Source organism: Astatotilapia calliptera, chromosome 7 (assembly GCF_964374335.1).
Source record: "Astatotilapia calliptera chromosome 7, fAstCal68.1, whole genome shotgun sequence".
NCBI lineage: Eukaryota > Metazoa > Chordata > Actinopteri > Cichliformes > Cichlidae > Astatotilapia > Astatotilapia calliptera.
Genome location: NC_137428.1, coordinates 31,992,328 through 32,012,276, shown reverse-complemented (window position 1 = coordinate 32,012,276; position 19,949 = coordinate 31,992,328). Strand labels below are relative to the sequence as shown.

The 19,949-nt window shown below is 39.7% G+C and overlaps 1 protein-coding gene and 1 long non-coding RNA gene across 2 annotated transcripts in view; both read left to right on the top strand.

Moving 5' to 3' along the window:
• The window catches only part of lpar1 (lysophosphatidic acid receptor 1), a 43,047-nt gene that overhangs the window by 11,123 nt on the left and 11,975 nt on the right, over positions 1–19,949 (top strand). Inside the window, exon 2 of the mRNA XM_026174246.2 lies at positions 11,964–12,719. Within this exon, the coding sequence (XP_026030031.1) occupies positions 11,981–12,719 (739 nt within the window). The 5' untranslated portion in view covers positions 11,964–11,980. The remainder of the gene's footprint in view (positions 1–11,963; positions 12,720–19,949) is intronic.
• On the top strand, positions 12,744–19,823 carry LOC145430069 (uncharacterized). The gene is made up of 2 exons (XR_013910472.1): positions 12,744–18,235; positions 18,692–19,823. It is a non-coding gene; the product is annotated as an uncharacterized LOC145430069 (long non-coding RNA).

Here is a 19,949-nt window from a genome sequence, read left to right as displayed (position 1 = left end):
ATTCGTCAGGCAGACACACCATTTGATGTAGGGAAAAATAGTCGTCTGGTTCCGGTGTTCCATGACACTGAGGTCGACAGCTACTTCGAGTCGTTTGAACGAATAGCCACGGCCTTGCACTGGCCACGGGATTCGTGGGCCATTTTGCTCCAATGTAAGCTGGTAGGTAAGGCTCAAGAAGTTTGTTCCTCATTGTCAGCTGAGGACAGCTTGGACTATGACAAGCTGAAAATTGCTATCCTGCTGGCTTATGAGCTGGTCCCAGAAGCCTATAGGCAGCGTTTCCGGGGGTTGAAAAGGGGACAGGGTCAGTCTTATCTTGATTTCGCCAGGGGAAAAAGGTGTTCTTTTTGATCGGTGGTGTGCCTGCAAAGCCACTGACCTGGCTTCGATCCGGGAACTAATGCTCATAGAGGAATTTAAGAACTGCATTGCTGAGCGTATCGCAGTATATATTAATGAACAGAAGGTTTCCTTGCTACAGCAGGCTGCGACGCTGGCTGATGAGTTCGCGCTCGTCCATAAAACCAGTGTCAGTAGGTATGACCGGCGCGATGCCCCAGTGAAGGCTAGCAAGGTGCCAGTTGCACCGCACCCAAAGAGTGAGGTATTTGGGTTTCGTCCCAAGGCAGACCGAAAGTGTTTTTTCTGTTTTTAAGTCTGGCCACTTGATCGCAGATTGTGAGGCTTATAAACGGAAACAGTCTCGACTTCACGTAAACCAAAAGGGGTCAGGCTGATTAAAACCATGCCTCCTGTCAGTAGGCCCCCCTCCCCTGAGACCCCGGATGAGTGTTTTAAGCCCTTCATTTTTAAGGGGACAGTTTCGCTTTCTGGTAAGACCGAGGATAAGCGTGAAGTGACCATTCTGCGTGATACTGGTGGTTCACAGTCCCTCATACTAGCTAGTGTGCTTGAATTTAATGAGAAGTCTGACTGTGACTCTAGCATCATCGTAAGAGGTGTTGGGATGAGTTTTGTGCCTGCTCCCCTCCATCGTATTTGGGTACAGAGTGAGCTGGTGAGTGGTTCCTTCTCAGTGGGTGTGCGGCCTTCTTTCCCAATTAATGGGGTGGATTTTATAATGGGAAATGGTATCGTGGGCACTTGTGAAGGCTCAGAAAGAAGACCCTTCATTAGTTAAGTGTTTTACCGCTGCAGCTCAGGATAAGGGTGGTGAGGGGAGCAAGAAGCAGACATTTTTCGTTTGGGAAGGTTTATTGATGCGCAAGTGGACCCCAAGGCCTGGAGAAGACTGGAGCGCAGTGCGGCAGATGGTGGTTCCGACAAGTCTGCGGCGGCATGTGCTACAGTTAGCACATGATCATGCATGGTCAGGTCATTTGGGTGTCACTAAAATGTATGACCGTATACTGCAGCATTTCTTTTGGCCGGCAATGAAAGCAGATGTAGTGCAGTTTTGTAACACCTGTCACACTTGCCAGCTTGTGGGTAAACCGAACCAGACGGTGCCCCCCGCCCCTCTACGTCCTATCCCTGCTGTCGGTGAACCATTTGAGCATATCCTGGTAGACTGTGTTGGCCCCTTTCCAAAGACGTGGGCAGGGAATCAGTTCTTGTTAACCATAATGTGTGTGTCCACTCGATTCCCCGAGGCAATTCCGCTGTGGAGAATCACTACAGCAAGCATTACCAAAGCACTAGTCAAATTCTTTACCACCTTTGGCCTCCCGAAAACTGTGCAGACAGATCAGGGTACCAATTTCATGTCCAGGGATTTTAAACAGACTTTACAGTCCTTTGGAGTTTCTCATTCTGTGTGTAGTGCTTATCACCGAGAGTCACAAGGTGCACTTGAGCGGTGGCATCAAACTCTCAAAGCAATGTTGAGTAAATATTGCCATGACACAGGAAAAAGCTGGGATGAAGGGGTCCCTTTTGTATTGTTCGCTATACGTGATGCGAAGCAGGAGTCTTTGGGGTTCAGCCCAGCTACCCTGGTGTTTGGACATGATGTGCGGGGTCCACTAAAGGTGCTGAAGGAGAGTTTTCTCAGCGGTTGTGTGCCTAAAACTAATGTGGTGGAGTTTATAAAAACATGCAAGGACAGGTGCCAACGGGCTACTTTGTTAGCAAAAGAGGCTCTCTGTGTATCCTAGGCAAACATGAAAAAAACTATTTGATCAAAAAGCAGTGGAAAGACAGTTCCAGCCTGGGGACAAAGTTCTTGTGTTGCTGCCTGTGCCTACTTCTGCCCTCATGGCTCGTTTCTCAGGCCCCTATGTGATAGTGAAAAAAGTGTCTGACACCAACTATATTCTCAACACCCCAGAACACAGAAGGAAGACTCGCCTATGCCATGTTAACATGTTGAAACCATACCATACCAGAGACACCAGCATGACAGAATCACCAGACACTGCTGGGACAGCTGTCCCTGGTTCAGTCCCTGTTACCCTGCCAAGTGTAGAAGTTAAGGGTGATGATGATCTGGGTACCCTTTCTGAGGGACAGCAATGTGGGCGGTTGTCAAATTCTGTTTTTTTTTTTTTTTTTTTTAGCTAAGGCCGAGGCCAACCTGTCTCACCTTCCTCAGTCCCAGTGTAAAGATGTACTTGACTTGTTGCACTCCTACCCGTCTCTCTTTAGTGATGTACCCTCACGTACCAATGTTTGTGAGCATGACAGTGATGTTGGAGACGCAGCCCCAATCAAGCAGCATGCATACCGTTGCCCCATCGCCAAACGTGAGGTGATGAAAAAGGAAGTTGAGTACTTAGTAGAAAACTGCTTGGCACAACCTAGTTGTAGCCCCTGGAGCTCCCCATGTCTACTAACGCCTAAGTCTGATGGCACACCCCGTTTCTGCACAGATTATCGGAAGGTAAACGCTGTAACGGTCTGACTCTTTTCCGCTTCCTCGTATGGAAGACTGCATCGACAGCATCGGCCCTGCCAAATTCATCACCAAACTTGATCTCCTTAAAGGCTACTGGCAGGTGCCTCTCACTTCCAGAGCTTCAGATATTTCTGCATTTGTCACCCCTGACCACTTCATGCAATACACAGTAATGGCCTTTGGCATGAAAAATGCCCCAGCTACCTTTCAACGTCTGATGCAGTTGGTGTTGGGAGATGTGCCCCAGTGCAATGTGTATCTAGATGATGTAGTGCTATACACAGACACGTGGGCAGATCATATGTCCCTTCTGAGGACAGTGTTTCAGCGGCTAGCCGAGGCCTCGTTGACCCTCAATCTCTCTAAGTGTGAGTTTGGTAAGGCGACTGTCACTTACCTAGGTAAGCAGGTGGGGTTTGGACAGGTCCGCCCAGTGGAGGCGAAGATTGCTGCAATCCTGGACTACCCGAGTCCAACCACCAGACGGGAACTAAGGCGTTTCCTAGGTATGACCGGATATTACCGGTGTTTCTGTAAGAACTTTTCTGTGGTCGTGACTCCGCTGACCAAACTGTGTAGCCCAAATGTGCCTTTTGAATGGTCAGTGGAGTGCCAGCATGCCTTTGAGTCGGCAAAATCTCTCCTGTGCAGCACCCCTGTGTTGGCGGCTCCTAACTTCTCTTGACCCTTTATGCTAGAGGTCGATGCCAGTCCCGCCGGAGCAGTTCTACTGCAGGATGATGAGGAGGGTGTGTGCCATCCGGTCTGTTATTTCTCTGCGAAGTTCAAACACCATCAGCTGAACTACTCTACCATAGAGAAGGAAGCCTTAGCTCTGCTTCTAGCTCTGCAGCATTTCGAAGTGTATGTGGGCTCCAGTGCTTCCCCGGTGACCGTCTTCACAGATCACAATCCCCTGGTTTTTCTGAACTGGATGTACAACCACAACCAGCGACTGATGCGCTGGGCACTCCTGGCCCAGGATTATAATCTGGTGATCATACACAAGAAAGGTACTGACAATATAGTGGCTGATGCACTCTCACGCAGCTCGCGATAAGGTGTTGTTGTTGTTGTTTTGGTAGAGCTTTAATGTAAGGGAGGGGGGGAATGTTACATCCTGTGAGGCTGTGGGAGTGTGTGGGTGGAGTGTTTGCCCGCTCTCTCACTCTCCTCTCTCCCCAGGACACAGCTGCTTTTGATTAGCCTCGTTTGCCACCTGACTCCAGTCAGCAATCACCTCTGAGGCTATTTAAACTGGGGATGAGCTGTGAGCAGGGTGGTTTTTTCCCTCTGTGGCGCTACACGGTTTTTGTGCTAGGTTTTGAACAGACAGCCGCCTTCTGACTAGTGAGTAGATGGGCTTGTGGGCCCTGAGAGTGTCTCCCCGTGGTGAGGAGTAGAGTAGGAAGTGTGGGAAGTGCCTCCCATTTTTGTTTCTTGTCTTTTGTTGCTGCGAGTGTTTCCTTTGTTTCTTTGGCATTATTGGTAAAACGGCGTTGCCAGCTCTTTAAGTTAATGTCGTTTGTAATAAACCTATATCATTTGTAATAAAACTATATTAATACAGAACAACTCTGTCTGTTTTCCTTTTCATTCTGTTTCTGGACTCATTTGTTACTGGTCCCCTCACTCGCATGCCTAGACCCCTTCGGGGGGAACGTAACAGTAGTTTATAAAATGCAACCTACAAACTGTGGAAAACAGCTAGTTAGCTTAGCAGTAGAATAGGTGCAAAGTAAGGGTCAACAGCAACTCACTCAGACTATGTGAAGTCTCTTTATATTGCAAGTGTATATAATATTTTAATAGCTGACATTGTTAATGTTAGAAACTGGAAAAGAGGGAAGGTGTTCACTTACTACTGTGAGGTACGCATTAAATAAACATATAGAGAAGAGCCTTAGCTCATGAACCCCTTGCAAGCTTTCAAAGAAGACATTTTTTTTATCACTTTCATATGTTTCCTGTGTCTCATAAATCATTCACATCAAAGTACAATTTGAAAAATGCTCCACAGGATTCATTTTATGTACCAAAAATAGTTAGACATTTTTTTAATCATGATTTCACCCCAGCTGTGTGCTAAATGACTCCCTTTTCTCTTTCTGATAATTTATGCTTCTCTGCAATCATTCTTACATGTTTCGTGACTTTTTATGAAAATCTTTTTCTCAAAGTTAAAAACCTCAGAGCCAGGAGCTCACTCTGGAGTACAACACTGATAAACTGCAGGGATCCTGTTTGGAACATTAGCTTTTTTTAGTGTGTGACCTCACATATAAACAAGCTTCAAATGGTCATATTTCTGTCTGAATTCCAAAGCTAGAAGATGTATCATTTTCTCCATAAAAAGAAAAGAGAAGTTTCACAGTAAAATGCTACATCAATGAGACTCATTCAAGAAAGAGACAATTTGTAGACTACAATACTTCATATACAGCCTTTTATTGCACATGTGAGTTATAGATCACTATGGGTTAAACAATGTATGATACATAAAAATTTTCTTCTCTTTCATGAGTTCCATGAAGGCTATATGTTGCTTAGCATGGAATCCCAGATCAGTGATTGGTCTCAACGTGTGTCTTTCTTAAAGGTATTTCTCTCAGGGGTGCATTTCAATAACAGCAGCCAGAAGGCTGGATGATGCATTTTCAATAGAGTGGGAACAGACTCTACTGTTAAGTGTTTAGTGGACTTCTTGTCTGGCAGTGACTGAAGTTGGTTTATCGCGGCACTTGTCAGAACAGTGGTTAAAAAAGTGCAAAATACATTCACAAGCAACATTTGTTTTGGAGCCAATTAAAAACAACAACAACAACAAAGCAAAAAAGAAAAACCCCAACAAAACAAAGTATCAAATTTGCTCAGCTGATGAGCATGAGGCAGTGATGCATAAGAACTCAACTTACAGTGGATAGCTCTTCACATAATCCAATCATAATATGCTCATCTATGAACTCGCAGCCACTTCAGTTCAATAATGATCAGCACAATAAACCAAGTATAACACAAACAAATGGGTAGTAAAAGGATGAGAAACAAGATGATTTTTGCATATTTGTTATTTGACAAGCTGATATATGCATAGGTTTCAGGCAAGTATTTCTCTCAGAAAATATCAGAGTGAACCACGTGTGGTCGGAGAGGACATGTAAAATTTCCATTTTCTGATACAAGAAAAAATTCTTACTTTAGAAAATGAGTAAGTTCTTCAGATGATGCAGCTCAGATGGAGTTTAGCATTAGGACTGCATTATTATTCTGCTGTATAAATCTCAAATCTGTGTGTCACAGGTGAAGACAGCACAAAGCAGCAATATTTAGAATCAGATCCTGACCAGTCTGCTGTTATTAAACTTAGAATTTTGTAAGTGGACGCTTTTTTCTGTGCGTGCTATGTGAAGTTTTTTATTAAAGTCAAAGGAAAGAATTTGACACAGCCAGCTGTTTGCAACAAGCTAGACTAGACACTAAAATAACAAGTATTGAGGAGCTCAGATATGGAGGATTGCATCTAAACATGAAGTGCAAAGTGCAAATGACTTTATGTATTTTTTTGGTAACAATGGTAACAACCTGATAACAACCTGCATTTAATTTACATTTTCCTGCAAATGTAAATATAAAAGGCCAGTAGAAAAATCGCTAAATTGACAAAATCTTCTCTTTTATCTTGACAGAAAAGAGCCGTGTTAGCACAAACTGTTAAAGAAAATCAACACCCAAGAATTATTTCTTTATAGTCCTCATGCTTAGTGTAGTTCAAAAGCAAAAGCAGAGGCCGAGCGCTTGATGTGTCTGCCAGGAAACTGTGGTTTGCTTCCTGTTTGGAAGCTTTGACTTTTTGAACTTTGTTTTGCTTGGTTTTCACTTGCTGATTTGTTTGATTTGAACTCACTTTTTTCACTTCAGACACTAAAAGCTACTTAGATTTAGTAAAAGATTGTGGTTTGAGCTCACAGCATTAAGTCAACACATTGAAATATGGCATTTGCCTAGTGTATCTGACAGATGTAACAGATCTGCGTGACTATTACCTAAACCTGGTCCACAGCCACTCGTGTGAAAAGACGCCCTGTGTGTAATTTGGAGAAAATGACAGATTTAATGTCCTTGCAATGAGAATGGGCTGGATAAACAATTTACTATGTAGCACATGCTGACATAGCAGTCCTGATTCAGTGCTTTTCTACTAATACCATAAAGTGTGTTAACAGATTTAAATGCCATGAGCCCGTTTCTATTACAGCTAACCTAAAGCAAAGTGTTGAAGATTTCCATAAATCTTTTAATAGTAATAAAAAAAGTCTATGGTCCTTTGTTTACCTCATTTCAAGCTATAGCTTCCATTGTATGTGGTACTGAATGCATATTCTAGGAACCGTGTAGTTTTGTGATTGAGCATTAGTATCTCAATTTTTCAAAGGTGAAAAATTATCTCACCCTGCAAGGCTGCATCATTTATTGTCAATTTAGCACTTTGTTGTAGCGTGAATAAGTAATGGTGAAGAACAACTAGCCCCTATGCATGTGTCAGTTAGGCGTACATTGACAATATACGGATGTAGCCTTGCTGTTGATCCTTGAGTAATGACCTCACATCTATGGATTCCAGGGTGGTCCTTTCATAGCCTGTTAGACACTTACACACACAAAACACACACTGAGTCTCTCACTCCGCACAGCCAGACTTTATCACACATTACTAACAAGCATGAAGAGTGTGTCGACACACACTTGGGCACAGTGAGCATTTTGTTCTCTTCTACACACTTCCCAAACGTTCCTCTCTTGCTCTCAAACACATTTAAATTCTTGAAAAATAAGTCACTGCACTGTTCTTTGTGTTGTTCAGGAACAAAAAACGAAATTCCCCTCATTCTATGTCCTTTTTCTTACACAGTCTTGTACAATATTCAGCTATCAACTGTTGTATGCAGATACATACACAATGACAGGATCTCCTTCCACAGGCTCCGAAGGTCTGATGAAAGTGAGAGGTCACTGACACTTCCTCCACTTTCTTTTGATAATGACTTGTCTCAGGCATCTAATGCCCTGTTGATTGCTCCCTCCAGACATTTAATGGCCATAAACTGCAGACGACGACATGGGCATCTGCTGTTGTCATTGTAAATGGAGACTCGATCCCTGTGACTTTCTTTTAAATTAGTGTTGCTGCTGTCATTTAGTTGTTCCTCATAATGCCTCTTCTTATTGCTGACTGACTGCCTTACATGAGCAATGATTAAAATCTTAATAATTAGATGCAGGAATGATACTGTCACTTCTTTAAGAAAAAAACCCAAAAAACTTCCACAGACACCAAAAGGAAATAACACACCCATTACAAACAGGAAAGGGGGGAGTATTGCAAATTTAGCAGTTTGCTTCAAAAACAGATGTGTTCTTTATTTTCACATGTCCTAATAACACTCTTTTGCAATGAGGCCATACAGCTTTCTATTTAACCCTCTGGGGTCCAGGGTAAAATTAGCTGTTTTTGACTACTTTTGATTTGACCTCTACATTTCACCTTTTAAAACTGTTTATCTTGCCTTGTTTGGTATCATTCTTTTCAGCACAACCTCACATATCTGAATTTGGAGTTATGGTTTCATTTTGACATAATGTATTAGCACAATTGATCTGAATTCAGACAAAAAACTTAAAATCAGAGTAGAAAAAAGTTATATTTCTTACTGTAAGAACCAAAAATATGTTTAACGAATCATTTTCAAAACTTGAAATGCAAATACAAATTGTACATTTTTTAAAATTGGTCATGTGATTTTGATGCCCTGGCGCATCCGTGGACCCCAGAGGGTTAAATGAATCCTGGTTTTAAAAAACTCAAACAATGCAGTTTCCTTACAGGGCTGGACACTGCACATTACTACACTGAAAATGATTTGCTCGCTAGCCTCAGTATACTATAAACCTCTGCAAGTCATCTTCTGTTGTCAGTCCTTTTAAAATGTTAGTCCTTGAATGATTTCCTTATATTATTTATTTTAAAATTTTTATATTTTAATTTTTGTATGGAAGAACTATGCAGGTTAATTAAAAAACCCTCTTTATTAACAATAATATATTTATTTAAAGAGTGCTTTCCATCATAGTCCTTTAGAAAGCACAGACCAGAGCTAACAGAGCTAACTACAACTTAATCTAAGCTGGCAGCAGTGAATGTAAAGAGTAGTAAAACTGGAAAACTTGTAATCTATACTGTCATTGTTGTGTATTTGGAACTCCCTAAATAAGCCATATGTAGTGCACTGACCAGGCTCTGTCCATGACTGCGCTGCAGCAAACAAGCACTGCACTATAGTAATCATGAATGAATGGCTCTACCTTGCTAAGGGGCAAAACAAATCCTGTTTTTTCTGGCTTTTTCGACTTTCAAGAAGAATGTTATGCAGATATAAAGTCTGCTCTTGCATAAATAGGAAGCCAATTAAGAGAGGCAAAGCGCAGAAGTATAATGATCATATTTAGATGAACCAGTAAGAATGCAAGCTGCTGCATTCTAAACCACGTTCAGACCTCTAACATACCTCTTCTTTGGGTATCCTAATAGTAAAGCAATACAATAATCCAAACTAGATGCACAAAGGCATAAAATAGAACCTCATCATATTTGAACAACAAAATATGTCTGATTTTAGCAAAACTTCTCAGGTGAAAGAAAGCCATTTGAATGAATAAAAAGGGTTTTCTTAAACAATAAATAAATAAAAATAAATAAATGCTTTCTGTCCATCCATGTTTTAGTTCAGTAATACTTAAATTTTAAAACCATCTTTTCACCAAAATTAACAGGCATATCAATTTCCTCCAGAAATTGGTGTAAATAATTGTAGATCATCAGCATAACAATGGAAGACAATCTCAAAGGACCTAGTGAGTTTACATATTGGTGGTTAATGTAGTGAAAACAGCTGTGAACCAAGGTCCAAGGGTTCCATAATTAATCAGTTGCCAAAGAGTTTCATAAGTCTCTCCACGAGTGTATTAAATGAGCTGTATTAACACAGGGAATGATCGTTGCTTACACATAGACAAAACCATTAAAAAAAGCAAAACAAAACATTGGTAAATAAGCATGTCTGAAAAAGGAGGCCCTACTTTCCAACGCTGTCTGGTTAGTGTTTGGAAATTAAGAAGCAGATACATCCCGTAGGCCTGGAACAGTCCAGTACTAGCTATAATCCAATACTGCTAATACAATGTACCACTGCTATTTTAGTAAACAAAATAACATTTTACTGGTGCTTCAGGCAAATATGGCTGCAGCTGGAGTTCTTTATTGGTCTTTAAGAAAATAAAGATAAATAAATAAAATGAAATCTAAATATCCAGAAAAGTATTTTCTTTAACTGGTTTCAACTTTAAGCAAACAGCTTTAAGTTGCCATTGGTGCACTGCAACGTCTAATACACACCTAAGCAATGTACGTATATCACACACTGCTCATTTTGCTGCCGTCATTCTGCTGTTTATACCAAACTTATACTTTAACGCATGAGTCACTATGGAACAATTGCACAGTCTTGAGAAAATTATTGGTTAGACCTGCAGGTTTTCGCTCTCCATTATATAACATTCAGAAAAGCAAATTACCAAGTTGAGTTGCAGAATTTGAACAAATAGCTTTGGCAAGCTTAAGTTTTCAATGCTTTCAACATTGCTTCATTTCCCAGGATGATTTTTGATTGTTCATGTGACTATTTTAGAGGTGAAGGTTGTAATAATTTTTTTTCTCCCAAAATTGCAAGTTAGCTAAGGAGGGGGGGGGGGGGGGCTTCATGTTTGCACTTTCATGAAGGGTTTCAAATAATTTGGATGATTACAGAAGAAGATGAAGAAAGGAAAATTTAAAAGAAAGACAAAAAAGAAAACACCGGCCTTTGTCTGTATCTCTAGGACACACACACAAACAGACTACTCATGCCCTGAGGTCCTGTTTCCGGTCTTAGGTGCATGAGAGACACTAGCCAGCATCCGTGTGGGACTTGAGCTTTATTACAAACACATATACTCATGTGAGTAGTGATTGTGTGTGTGTGTGTGTGTGTGTGTGTGTGTGTGTGTGTGTGTGTGTGTGTGTGTGTGTGTGTGTGTGTGTGTGTGTGTGTGTGTGTGGGAGAGAGAGAGAAAGAGAGAGAGAGAGAGATGATGCTGTTGTTTCTACTTATTTTCTCAGTAAATGGTAAAATGGTAAATGGCCTGTATTTGTATAGTGCTATACTTAGTCCCTAAGGACCCAAAGCGCTTTACACTACATTCAGTCATCCACCCATTCACACACACATTCACTCAGTCTCCTCCTCATGCATCTTTTAAGCATAAATACTAGTTAACCTCAACCAGATGAAAAAAAAAGGCAAGCCTGCAGGCACAAAAAACGCAGCACCTTTGTGTAATGTTTCTGTAAACTTGTAAACTTCTGTGACTTGTAGGCAACACAAGCTTCATTTTACACATGGTTGTATATTGGACAGTGTATGTTTTCTATGAGATAATAGTGACTGCTATAGATGACAACTAACATGGAGCATGCTTATGATATAGATTAATATACTAGATTGCTTCACATCAAAATTGTAATGAATAGGCCCAGATTCTCACATTTAAAGCACACAAAGGCGTTTTGATCACACTGCATCTACTGTTTTGTAACAATTTCTAGCAAAACCTCTGTAAGTATCAGCCTGTCAAGATAAAATCTGAGAAAAGGATTCACGTTTCACTCACACAGCACTGCAATCAGATAATCAGATAAGCTGAAATACTCACATATGCTTTTGAACATTCAGTGGAAGTGTTTCTTTGTTTAGTTTAATGCTCCTTCTGTGATGATTTAACATCACAGGTGTGATTTACACGAGGTGATCAAGTAAAGGAAACAATAAAAAAGTTAAACAGCACTGACTTCATAATGCAGATTTTAATTTGAGGTGGTGCATGTTGTCTCAGTTCCATGGATCTGAAAAATAAACCTCCCTTTTGAAATTAAATCTATGGTATTCAAATATACATCAAAAGACTGTGTTCTATGAAAATTTTATGTATTCCATGTCTTTTCTCATTTTAGTAAACACCACTACAACCATGGATGAGGAACAATGCTACTATAATGAGAGCATCACCTTTTTCTACAACCGCAGCGACAAGCCTCTTGCTAACGACTGGGACACCTACAGCCGGTTGGTGATGGGCCTTGGCATCACTGTGTGCATTTTCATCATGCTCGCCAACCTTCTGGTAATGATCGCCATCTACGTCAACAGGAGATTCCACTTCCCCATTTACTACCTGATGGCCAACCTGGCAGCTGCTGACTTCTTTGCTGGATTGGCGTACTTCTACTTGATGTTCAACACGGGACCAAACACAAAGCGTCTGACTGTTTCGACATGGCTGCTGCGTCAGGGCTTGATTGACACCAGCCTTACTGCATCTGTAGCCAACCTGCTTGCCATCGCCATTGAACGCCACATCACCGTGTTCCGCATGCAGTTACACACACGCATGAGCAACCGGCGCGTGGTGGTTGTGATTGTCATTATCTGGACTATGTCCATAGTCATGGGGGCGATACCCAGCGTAGGTTGGAACTGTATCTGTAGCATTAAGTCTTGCTCCAACATGGCACCTCTCTACAGCAACTCTTACTTGGTCTTCTGGGCAGTGTTTAATCTTGTGACTTTTGTTGTCATGGTGACACTATATGCCCACATCTTTGTGTATGTGAGGCAGAGAACCATGAGGATGTCACGGCACAGCTCTGGACCACGACGCAACCGAGATACCATGATGTCTCTTCTGAAGACTGTGGTCATTGTGTTGGGTAAGAGCATTCACTTTCAGTCTACGTACTGTAGCTGTTGATCTCTTGATAGTCACTAACCTAGACTTTCTAGCAGGATGCCACTGCCTATATATGTATTTGTCTTTGTAGCAATGACCCAACATTTGAAGTCGCCAGCAGCAGCAAAACGATGCATGTGTTAATTAGTTTAACTATGAGGCTGTTACATTCAACACTGAATCCAAGCACAATGTCCTCCTAGCACTACTGCAGACCTCATATATAGTAAATCATATTGGTCAGTGGTGCTCCCCATGATCATTATTAAAAGGCTCAGGTTTTTAGTTATGAAGTCACCTTTAAACTTATGATTGCAAATAGCCAAATGAGTATGAAAATAATTAAATATATGCAAGCAAAAATATATAAACATAGTGGTTTGAATAATGTGGTTTTGTTGATTTAAAGTATAGTAAATTATGTCTCTTTTAGAAGATGCATATATCAAGTACCAAGGCCCATGTCCATGCAAGTGCCTTTAAGGCTTTACGCTTCACAATAATTGTGCACAAAACAAAAGAACTTTTCTGGTAGTCTGTAAACAACAGCATCTGTACTACCAACAGAATATGAGGAATTTAGATTAATCCCACATCCCATCTTTTATAGTTCTGAAGAAATTTTCTAGTGCTAGCATGTCCTGTTTTCTTGGTAAGAATTGTGAAATACCCTCAATTACTCTCCAGCTGTACTTTCATTTTCACCTATAAAGAACACTAACGGATGTCTGAGGTATATAGGCTGTGCATAAAAAAAAACAGATTACAGTTCTCACAGATACAGCTGGCCTCAGTCCAGCTTTCCAAACTAAAACTAAAAACACAGTTGCAATGAACAGCAGCAGTTTTTGGTTTTTTTTACTGTAGTGCTGCAGTGTGGTCAACTTTTTTGGTGTCTGTTTATACGCTGCAGACGTAACTCTGCCTGTTTAACCTATCACCCAAGCTGCGTGTGAAGTCTTGACAGTTTTATGTGTGAGCATTAAGCAGAGATATGTTTCACACTTTGCAGGACTCTGTAATAATCAGACTCTACTCCTTCTTCTTCTTCTTTTTTCATTTAAAACTAGAACAAATTAGCAGACCAGCTCAGTTATGTTTATAGTATGTTAAAAAATTGTGGGGGAAAAGGCTTCTTAGTGCCTGGAAGCAGGATGTGTTGCATCCTAGACAAAACATACCACAGGATTGCAAGTGATCTCTCTCCTATGTGCTCTGCTATCTCATCCTGTTGTTGTCTTTACTCCAAACTTAACTCAAAGTAGTGGACAGGAGACTATGATCTGGAGCCTATAGTGGGCTAAAGAGGCAGAGAATGAACATCTGCTGTGTAGAGATGTTTTGTTTATTTCTTTACTTCTTTGGTAACGTATGAGGTAAACAGTTCTGAAATTAATCTGCTAGCTTTGGTGTATGTTTCCTAATGGCCATGGGGTGGAAGCTATATACCATGGTATGAATTAAATCTAACTGTCATAGTTTTCTTTGCAGATAATGTGATTTTTCTAGGAGGAAGTAGGACTAAAAAAAAAAAAAGTCAAAACAAAAAAAAAACCTTAATCTGCTTTGTCTGATTCTTCCATTGCTATAAATTATATTACATGCGTAAGCACATTTTTGCAGTAAAATATCAGTAATGAATATACAACAAAAAAAACAACAACTTTTTTTTAACAATAGAAACCAGCATTATTGCTGTCTTTATCTATTGTCTAATGGATAAATAAAAATGTCAATTCTCTGGTGTCGTTACAACTATCCTACAGCTCCTTTTTTCTATTCAGGAATACAGGAAAAAATGAAAAGCTAAGTGGATGTAAGAACATTCGAATAACTGACTTCATATGAACTTTAATGATGTTAATGCAAGGTTGCATAGCTATTTGCAAAAGACTCACTCTATAAATCTAGGTAGAAAACAGGTTTTATAATCACATAACAATAGTAAGCATTAGGATTCAGGAATTAACATTAAGAAACAAAGTTACAGTCATTTAGCTTCATGTATTTCGGACTAGAGATGACTGTTCTTTACCAAAAATAGAAAAATAGCTTTATGTTTTTACAGTTTCTTTTCAGTTTAATCAGTAAATCATTAGCATCAATTTGAAATATTGTTTTAAAATTTTAGAACAAGCCACATTTATTCTTCTCCACTCAAGCCGACATGTTACTGAGAAAGTAAGTCTTTTGAGTGAGGGTGTGATCTGTTTTGGTTTAGTCTAAATGACGTCATTTTGAAGCACTATCAAGAACGCTCAATTCCATGCCCCAAACCAAGTCTCTCCCTTGTATTGCTTGCCTGTTTCATTGTACATGCACTGAAAACCTTTGGACTTCTCTTACTTTTCATTAAACAAAAAAACAAATAGAAACAAATTTGTTTTTTAGCTTCCGCTGATACAGATATCAGTATGTGCCAAAAAAAATGACTATAAAGGATTTTTCCATCTCCAGGAAAGAACATGTAAAATTCCAGTTGTTTTTAGTCGCAGCAACCAATTTTTAAAGCCCAATTCTTCAAAATTTAGTACCACACAAAAATCTCAAATCAGGAATATGTTTAGGCTGAGCAAGGAGTGAAGCTTGGGAGCAATCCTAACAAATACCAGCTGACATCATCTAGCGCAGCCAATATACTTCCATGCATCCAAATGGGAATCTACCATAAGGGAAAACTCTCTAAGCTATTTCAGTGTGTGTGTGTGTGTGTGTGTGTGTCAGTTGTTGGCAAATGCTGGAGTGTTCTGTGAATGATTTGATTATCTTAAAGCTTATGGTGTTGTATGAGGTCACATCGTCAGACAGCATGGAGTGCCAAGCAATACCATGCCCAAACAAATGCAGATGCCATATCACAGACTGGTACTTGTCTCCAAATTACAGTGTATAAGCAGTCAGTATTTACCCCGAAGACTTATTTCAGTATCTAGATTTCAAAGGAAGGACAGAAATGAATGATTGCACACTAACAAATGTGCCCTACTCATACACAGACGTTTCTGTAATTTTCTGCTATAATGCTGGTGTATTTTCTGGCTGAGCAGAACCAATCTGTAAAAACCGCAAGCCAAACGCTCCAATCTACTGTCAGCATGGAAACACAACTGGCATGCATCTCAAAGTGTCACCTGTTTTCTGTGTGTTTGAGTTTGTGTGCATCTGTGTACGTCACTTAATGCAAGAAATAATTGTAGACAATACAGTCTTTGTAATTGCTCCCTATGGCAGGATCTACGCCTTACAAATGTGATTTCAGCAGCATGGGTTGTTACTTTCAGGCAAACTTTAAACACTGCTTAACCCTTTTACATTTGAGGCCCTTTAAATTTGTATAATATTTGATAAGGCATTTTCTTTTTCAGTGCATTCCTCAAAAGTGAATTGTAGATTTTATTTGGACTTTTTCTGGGAAAAAAGTCACACTGAGTATGTAGAAGTCTCAGAAACTCACAAAAACGCATACCGTATATCCAATATGACACACTTGACTTAGAGTTAAACAGTTAAATATACAAGGTGTTATAAATTGCTTTTAGATTGTATTCAAAATAATATAGTTTCCTTATTCTTTCAAATTAATTTTTATTTATTTCCTTTTTTGTTAAAACATATACATCTTAAACACAAAACCTGCTGCTCATTTCAAACCGGTACCTTCGTTTCATTCCCGCCTTGATGTCTGTTGTCTTCTGTATGTGTTTCTATAATACAAGTTACAATATGTCTCCAAAAAACATCTGATCCCACAAAATTTGAAAAAGATTTTCATGCTGCATTTGTTAGGGTGTCTGCATCTTCAGTTACAAGGTTAAAGGGTACATCAGTTGTTTTAGAACTAAATGACGAGAGGCTAACCATCTTCACAAACCAAACTAAGTCCAGTTGCCTTCTTATCAAGCAGCTGAGAGAACCTAAGTAGACCTTTTGATGTTGATGTTTGATTTTCTTTTTTATTCCAAGTTTATTAAAAAATAACAGATTTTAAAAAGTCTCAGTGCATAGATGAGTCACTGCTGCCAAGCAAACATCTCTGCAGATAAACAGATAGGCTATTTTTGTGTAGGTCAAGCAGGAAAGAAATGCCATTATTTCAAGGAACTCACTGTGTTTCCGGTCAAAAGCTGGTTTCTCTAACCATTAGCTCACTGTGAAACCACTACAAGACTCCATCACTGTGTACACCACAAGCATCTTTGTGGACTCTGTGCTGTGGACTCTCAGCTATTGAATGTGAACTTTAATCTAATCTTCTGTGTGGAAGCACTGATGTGGGTAAGAGGGGAATGGGAAAAGAAATCCTTCTGTGGACAAACGGGAAACTAATGGGCCCTTTTAGAAATATATATAGGGATCATGGTCATGACCACAGATAATGATTGGGTTAGAGAGACAGTTGAGACAGAATGTGAGATACAAGTAAAAGATGAAGCAGGGGATGGCTGACAAGAATACAGGTTGCAGAAAGGAAAACATGACCACGATCAGAAAGAGACGTGCAATGAAAACAAATCCCAAAAAACCAAGATAGAAAAGAAGGATAAACTCAAGATTTTAAAATTCATAAAGGGATTTTTGAAAAACAATAGATTTTAAAAAGAAAAAGAAACTGAGGAGAGCAATAAAAAATGATACAAATAGATTAATGGTAGGAAAATGAGTGAGACTCCCAGAAGATGAAAACAATAATTCAATTTGGGGTGTTTTTAAGAGCCACAGAGAATTCACATTAGTGGAAACCTAAGCTGGCATAATGAGCCTTCCAAAATAATTGAGTAATGTAAATGTAAGACAGAAGAATAGGAAGCTGTTTCTTGAATGTAATATTTTAATGGGTGTTGAATATTGGATAACTAGCATAGACATAAAATTGTAATGCAAACATGCAAGTGTAATGTTTGCACAAAAACTTTTGTTTTCTAGTGTTAGCTTAGTCTTCCTACATTGGGAGTACTTATGAGCAGTGTTGGTCAAGTTACTTGAAAAAAGTAATCAGTAATTAATTACTGATTACTCCCCCCAAAAAGTAATCCCGTTACTTTACTGATTACTTATTTTCAAAAGTAATTAATTACTTAGTTACTTAGTTACTTTTTAAAAACACGATTTACAACCTGAAGAGGTGATAAAGCGATAGATCTTTCAGCCCAATTCTACTTTTTCTACATAATCCATCATACAAAATGTAATCAAATGGAAAAGTCTCTTTTTTTAACTTGTTTTATCAGTTTTAATCTTTTAACTTTATGCATCAAGCAAAACATTTAATTATATGCAACATTCTCTGAGTTGAATAAATTAGTTTAACATTTAAACCTATTTTCTACACATTCCAGCACATAAAATAAAATATTTTTTGTGTTTTCACTCACTCTTTCAAACAGATGCAAGTAAAACACAGCAGAAAATAAATAAAGTCAAAGACTCAGCGGTCCTTTTGCTCTATTTTCACCTGTAAAGCAGGAGCAGGGTAGGCGGAGGGTTACCCTGGTGTAGGTAGTGATGGGCAGATGAAGCCCCATGAAGCACTGAAGCTTTTCATCCAATTGGTTCACCCCAACGCGAAGCTTCATGAAGCTTCATTTGCTCTAGCAGGACACCTACTGGACGTAAAAATAATAGCTGGCATGAATTTGAAGAGTGTGGCATTTTGCACACAGCCTGTAAATGTCAACAACAAAAGGAGTGTGTAAAACACCTATAGTGTAGTGATGGCAGTATACTGTGTATATTTATAGTGGCAGTATGGGAAATGATTATTTGCGGCAAAGTTCGAACCGCTTCATGAACCAGTCACGTGGTACAGCCGGGCAGCGAGGCTTCGGACGTCATCATTTTCAGCTCCTCCCATAAATGAAGCAAGCCTCGATACGCGCTTCGCGGAAACGCCCCCTCCATTACTCGACACACGCTCCGAAGCCTCGATACAGAACGTCCCATCACTAGGTGTAGGTGTGCTGCGGTCAGTTGAAGAATCCGCGCGAGTTTCTCTGTGAGTTTCCCATCACGTCATAGCTACTCGGTGCTTGCTCGGAAGTTTAGGGGTTTTTTTCGCTGTAAAAAGAAGTTTTCTTCCCACGCACGATGGACGCTAATGTTTTTGTCACTTTTTATGGAATCAAACTCAAAGTAAGGTCAGTACTTCCACACTTTAAACGCTGCACGCTCATACTCTCTCCCGCACTCGATATATTATCCATTGTTGATCTGCACACAGCTGCTGTCACCAACGTCGCACTTGCTTACGTCACTGTCATGAGACATTCTCGCAAAAAAAAATCACGGTTTTAGTAACGCAGTAACGCAGCGTTCCTACGGGAAAGTAACGGTAATCTAATTACCGATTTTGCAATAGTAATCCCTTACTTTACTCGTTACTTGGAAAAAGTAATCAGATTACAGTAACGCGTTACAAGTAACGCGCTACTGCCCATCTCTGCTTATGAGTTTAGCTTTTGAACAAAAAAAAAGAAAAGAAAAGTAGCAGGGGCGTCGTTAGCGGTAGAGTTTGTTTTAAGTATGCGTGTTTCAGGCTTACTGTAAAAAAATATCAGCCCATAAGTGCTCACTTGAAAAGTAAACACATTTAACATCTAACAATGTAGCCATCTTCTTTTCTAATTTAGTCATTATGACCATTGTAAAGAAATCGAAGTAACTGAAAAATCAACCAACACTTTACTCACTTTCACCTAGCCAGCCTAACAGTTGTCTGATTGGCTAATGTAGTCGTATTAGTCTCGCCAGTCTTTCCCAAATAAGCATAATTATTAGGCAAGTTGTATTTTTGAGGAATAATTTTATTATTGAACAACAACCATGTTCTCAATGAACCCAAAAAACTCATTAATATCAAAGCTGAATGTTTTTGGAAGTAGTTTTTAGTTTGTTTTTAGTTTTAGCTATTTTAGGGGGATATCTGTGTGTGCAGGTGACTATTACTGTGCATAATTATTAGGCAACTTAACAAAAAACAAATATATACCCATTTCAATTATTTATTTTTACCAGTGAAACCAATATAACATCTCCACATTCACAAATATACATTTCTGACATTCAAAAACAAAAGAAAAACAAATCAGCGACCAATATAGCCACCTTTCTTTGCAAGGACACTCAAAAGCCTGCCATCCATGGATCCTGTCAGTGTTTTGATCTGTTCACCATCAACATTGCGTGCAGCAGCAACCACAGCCTCCCAGACACT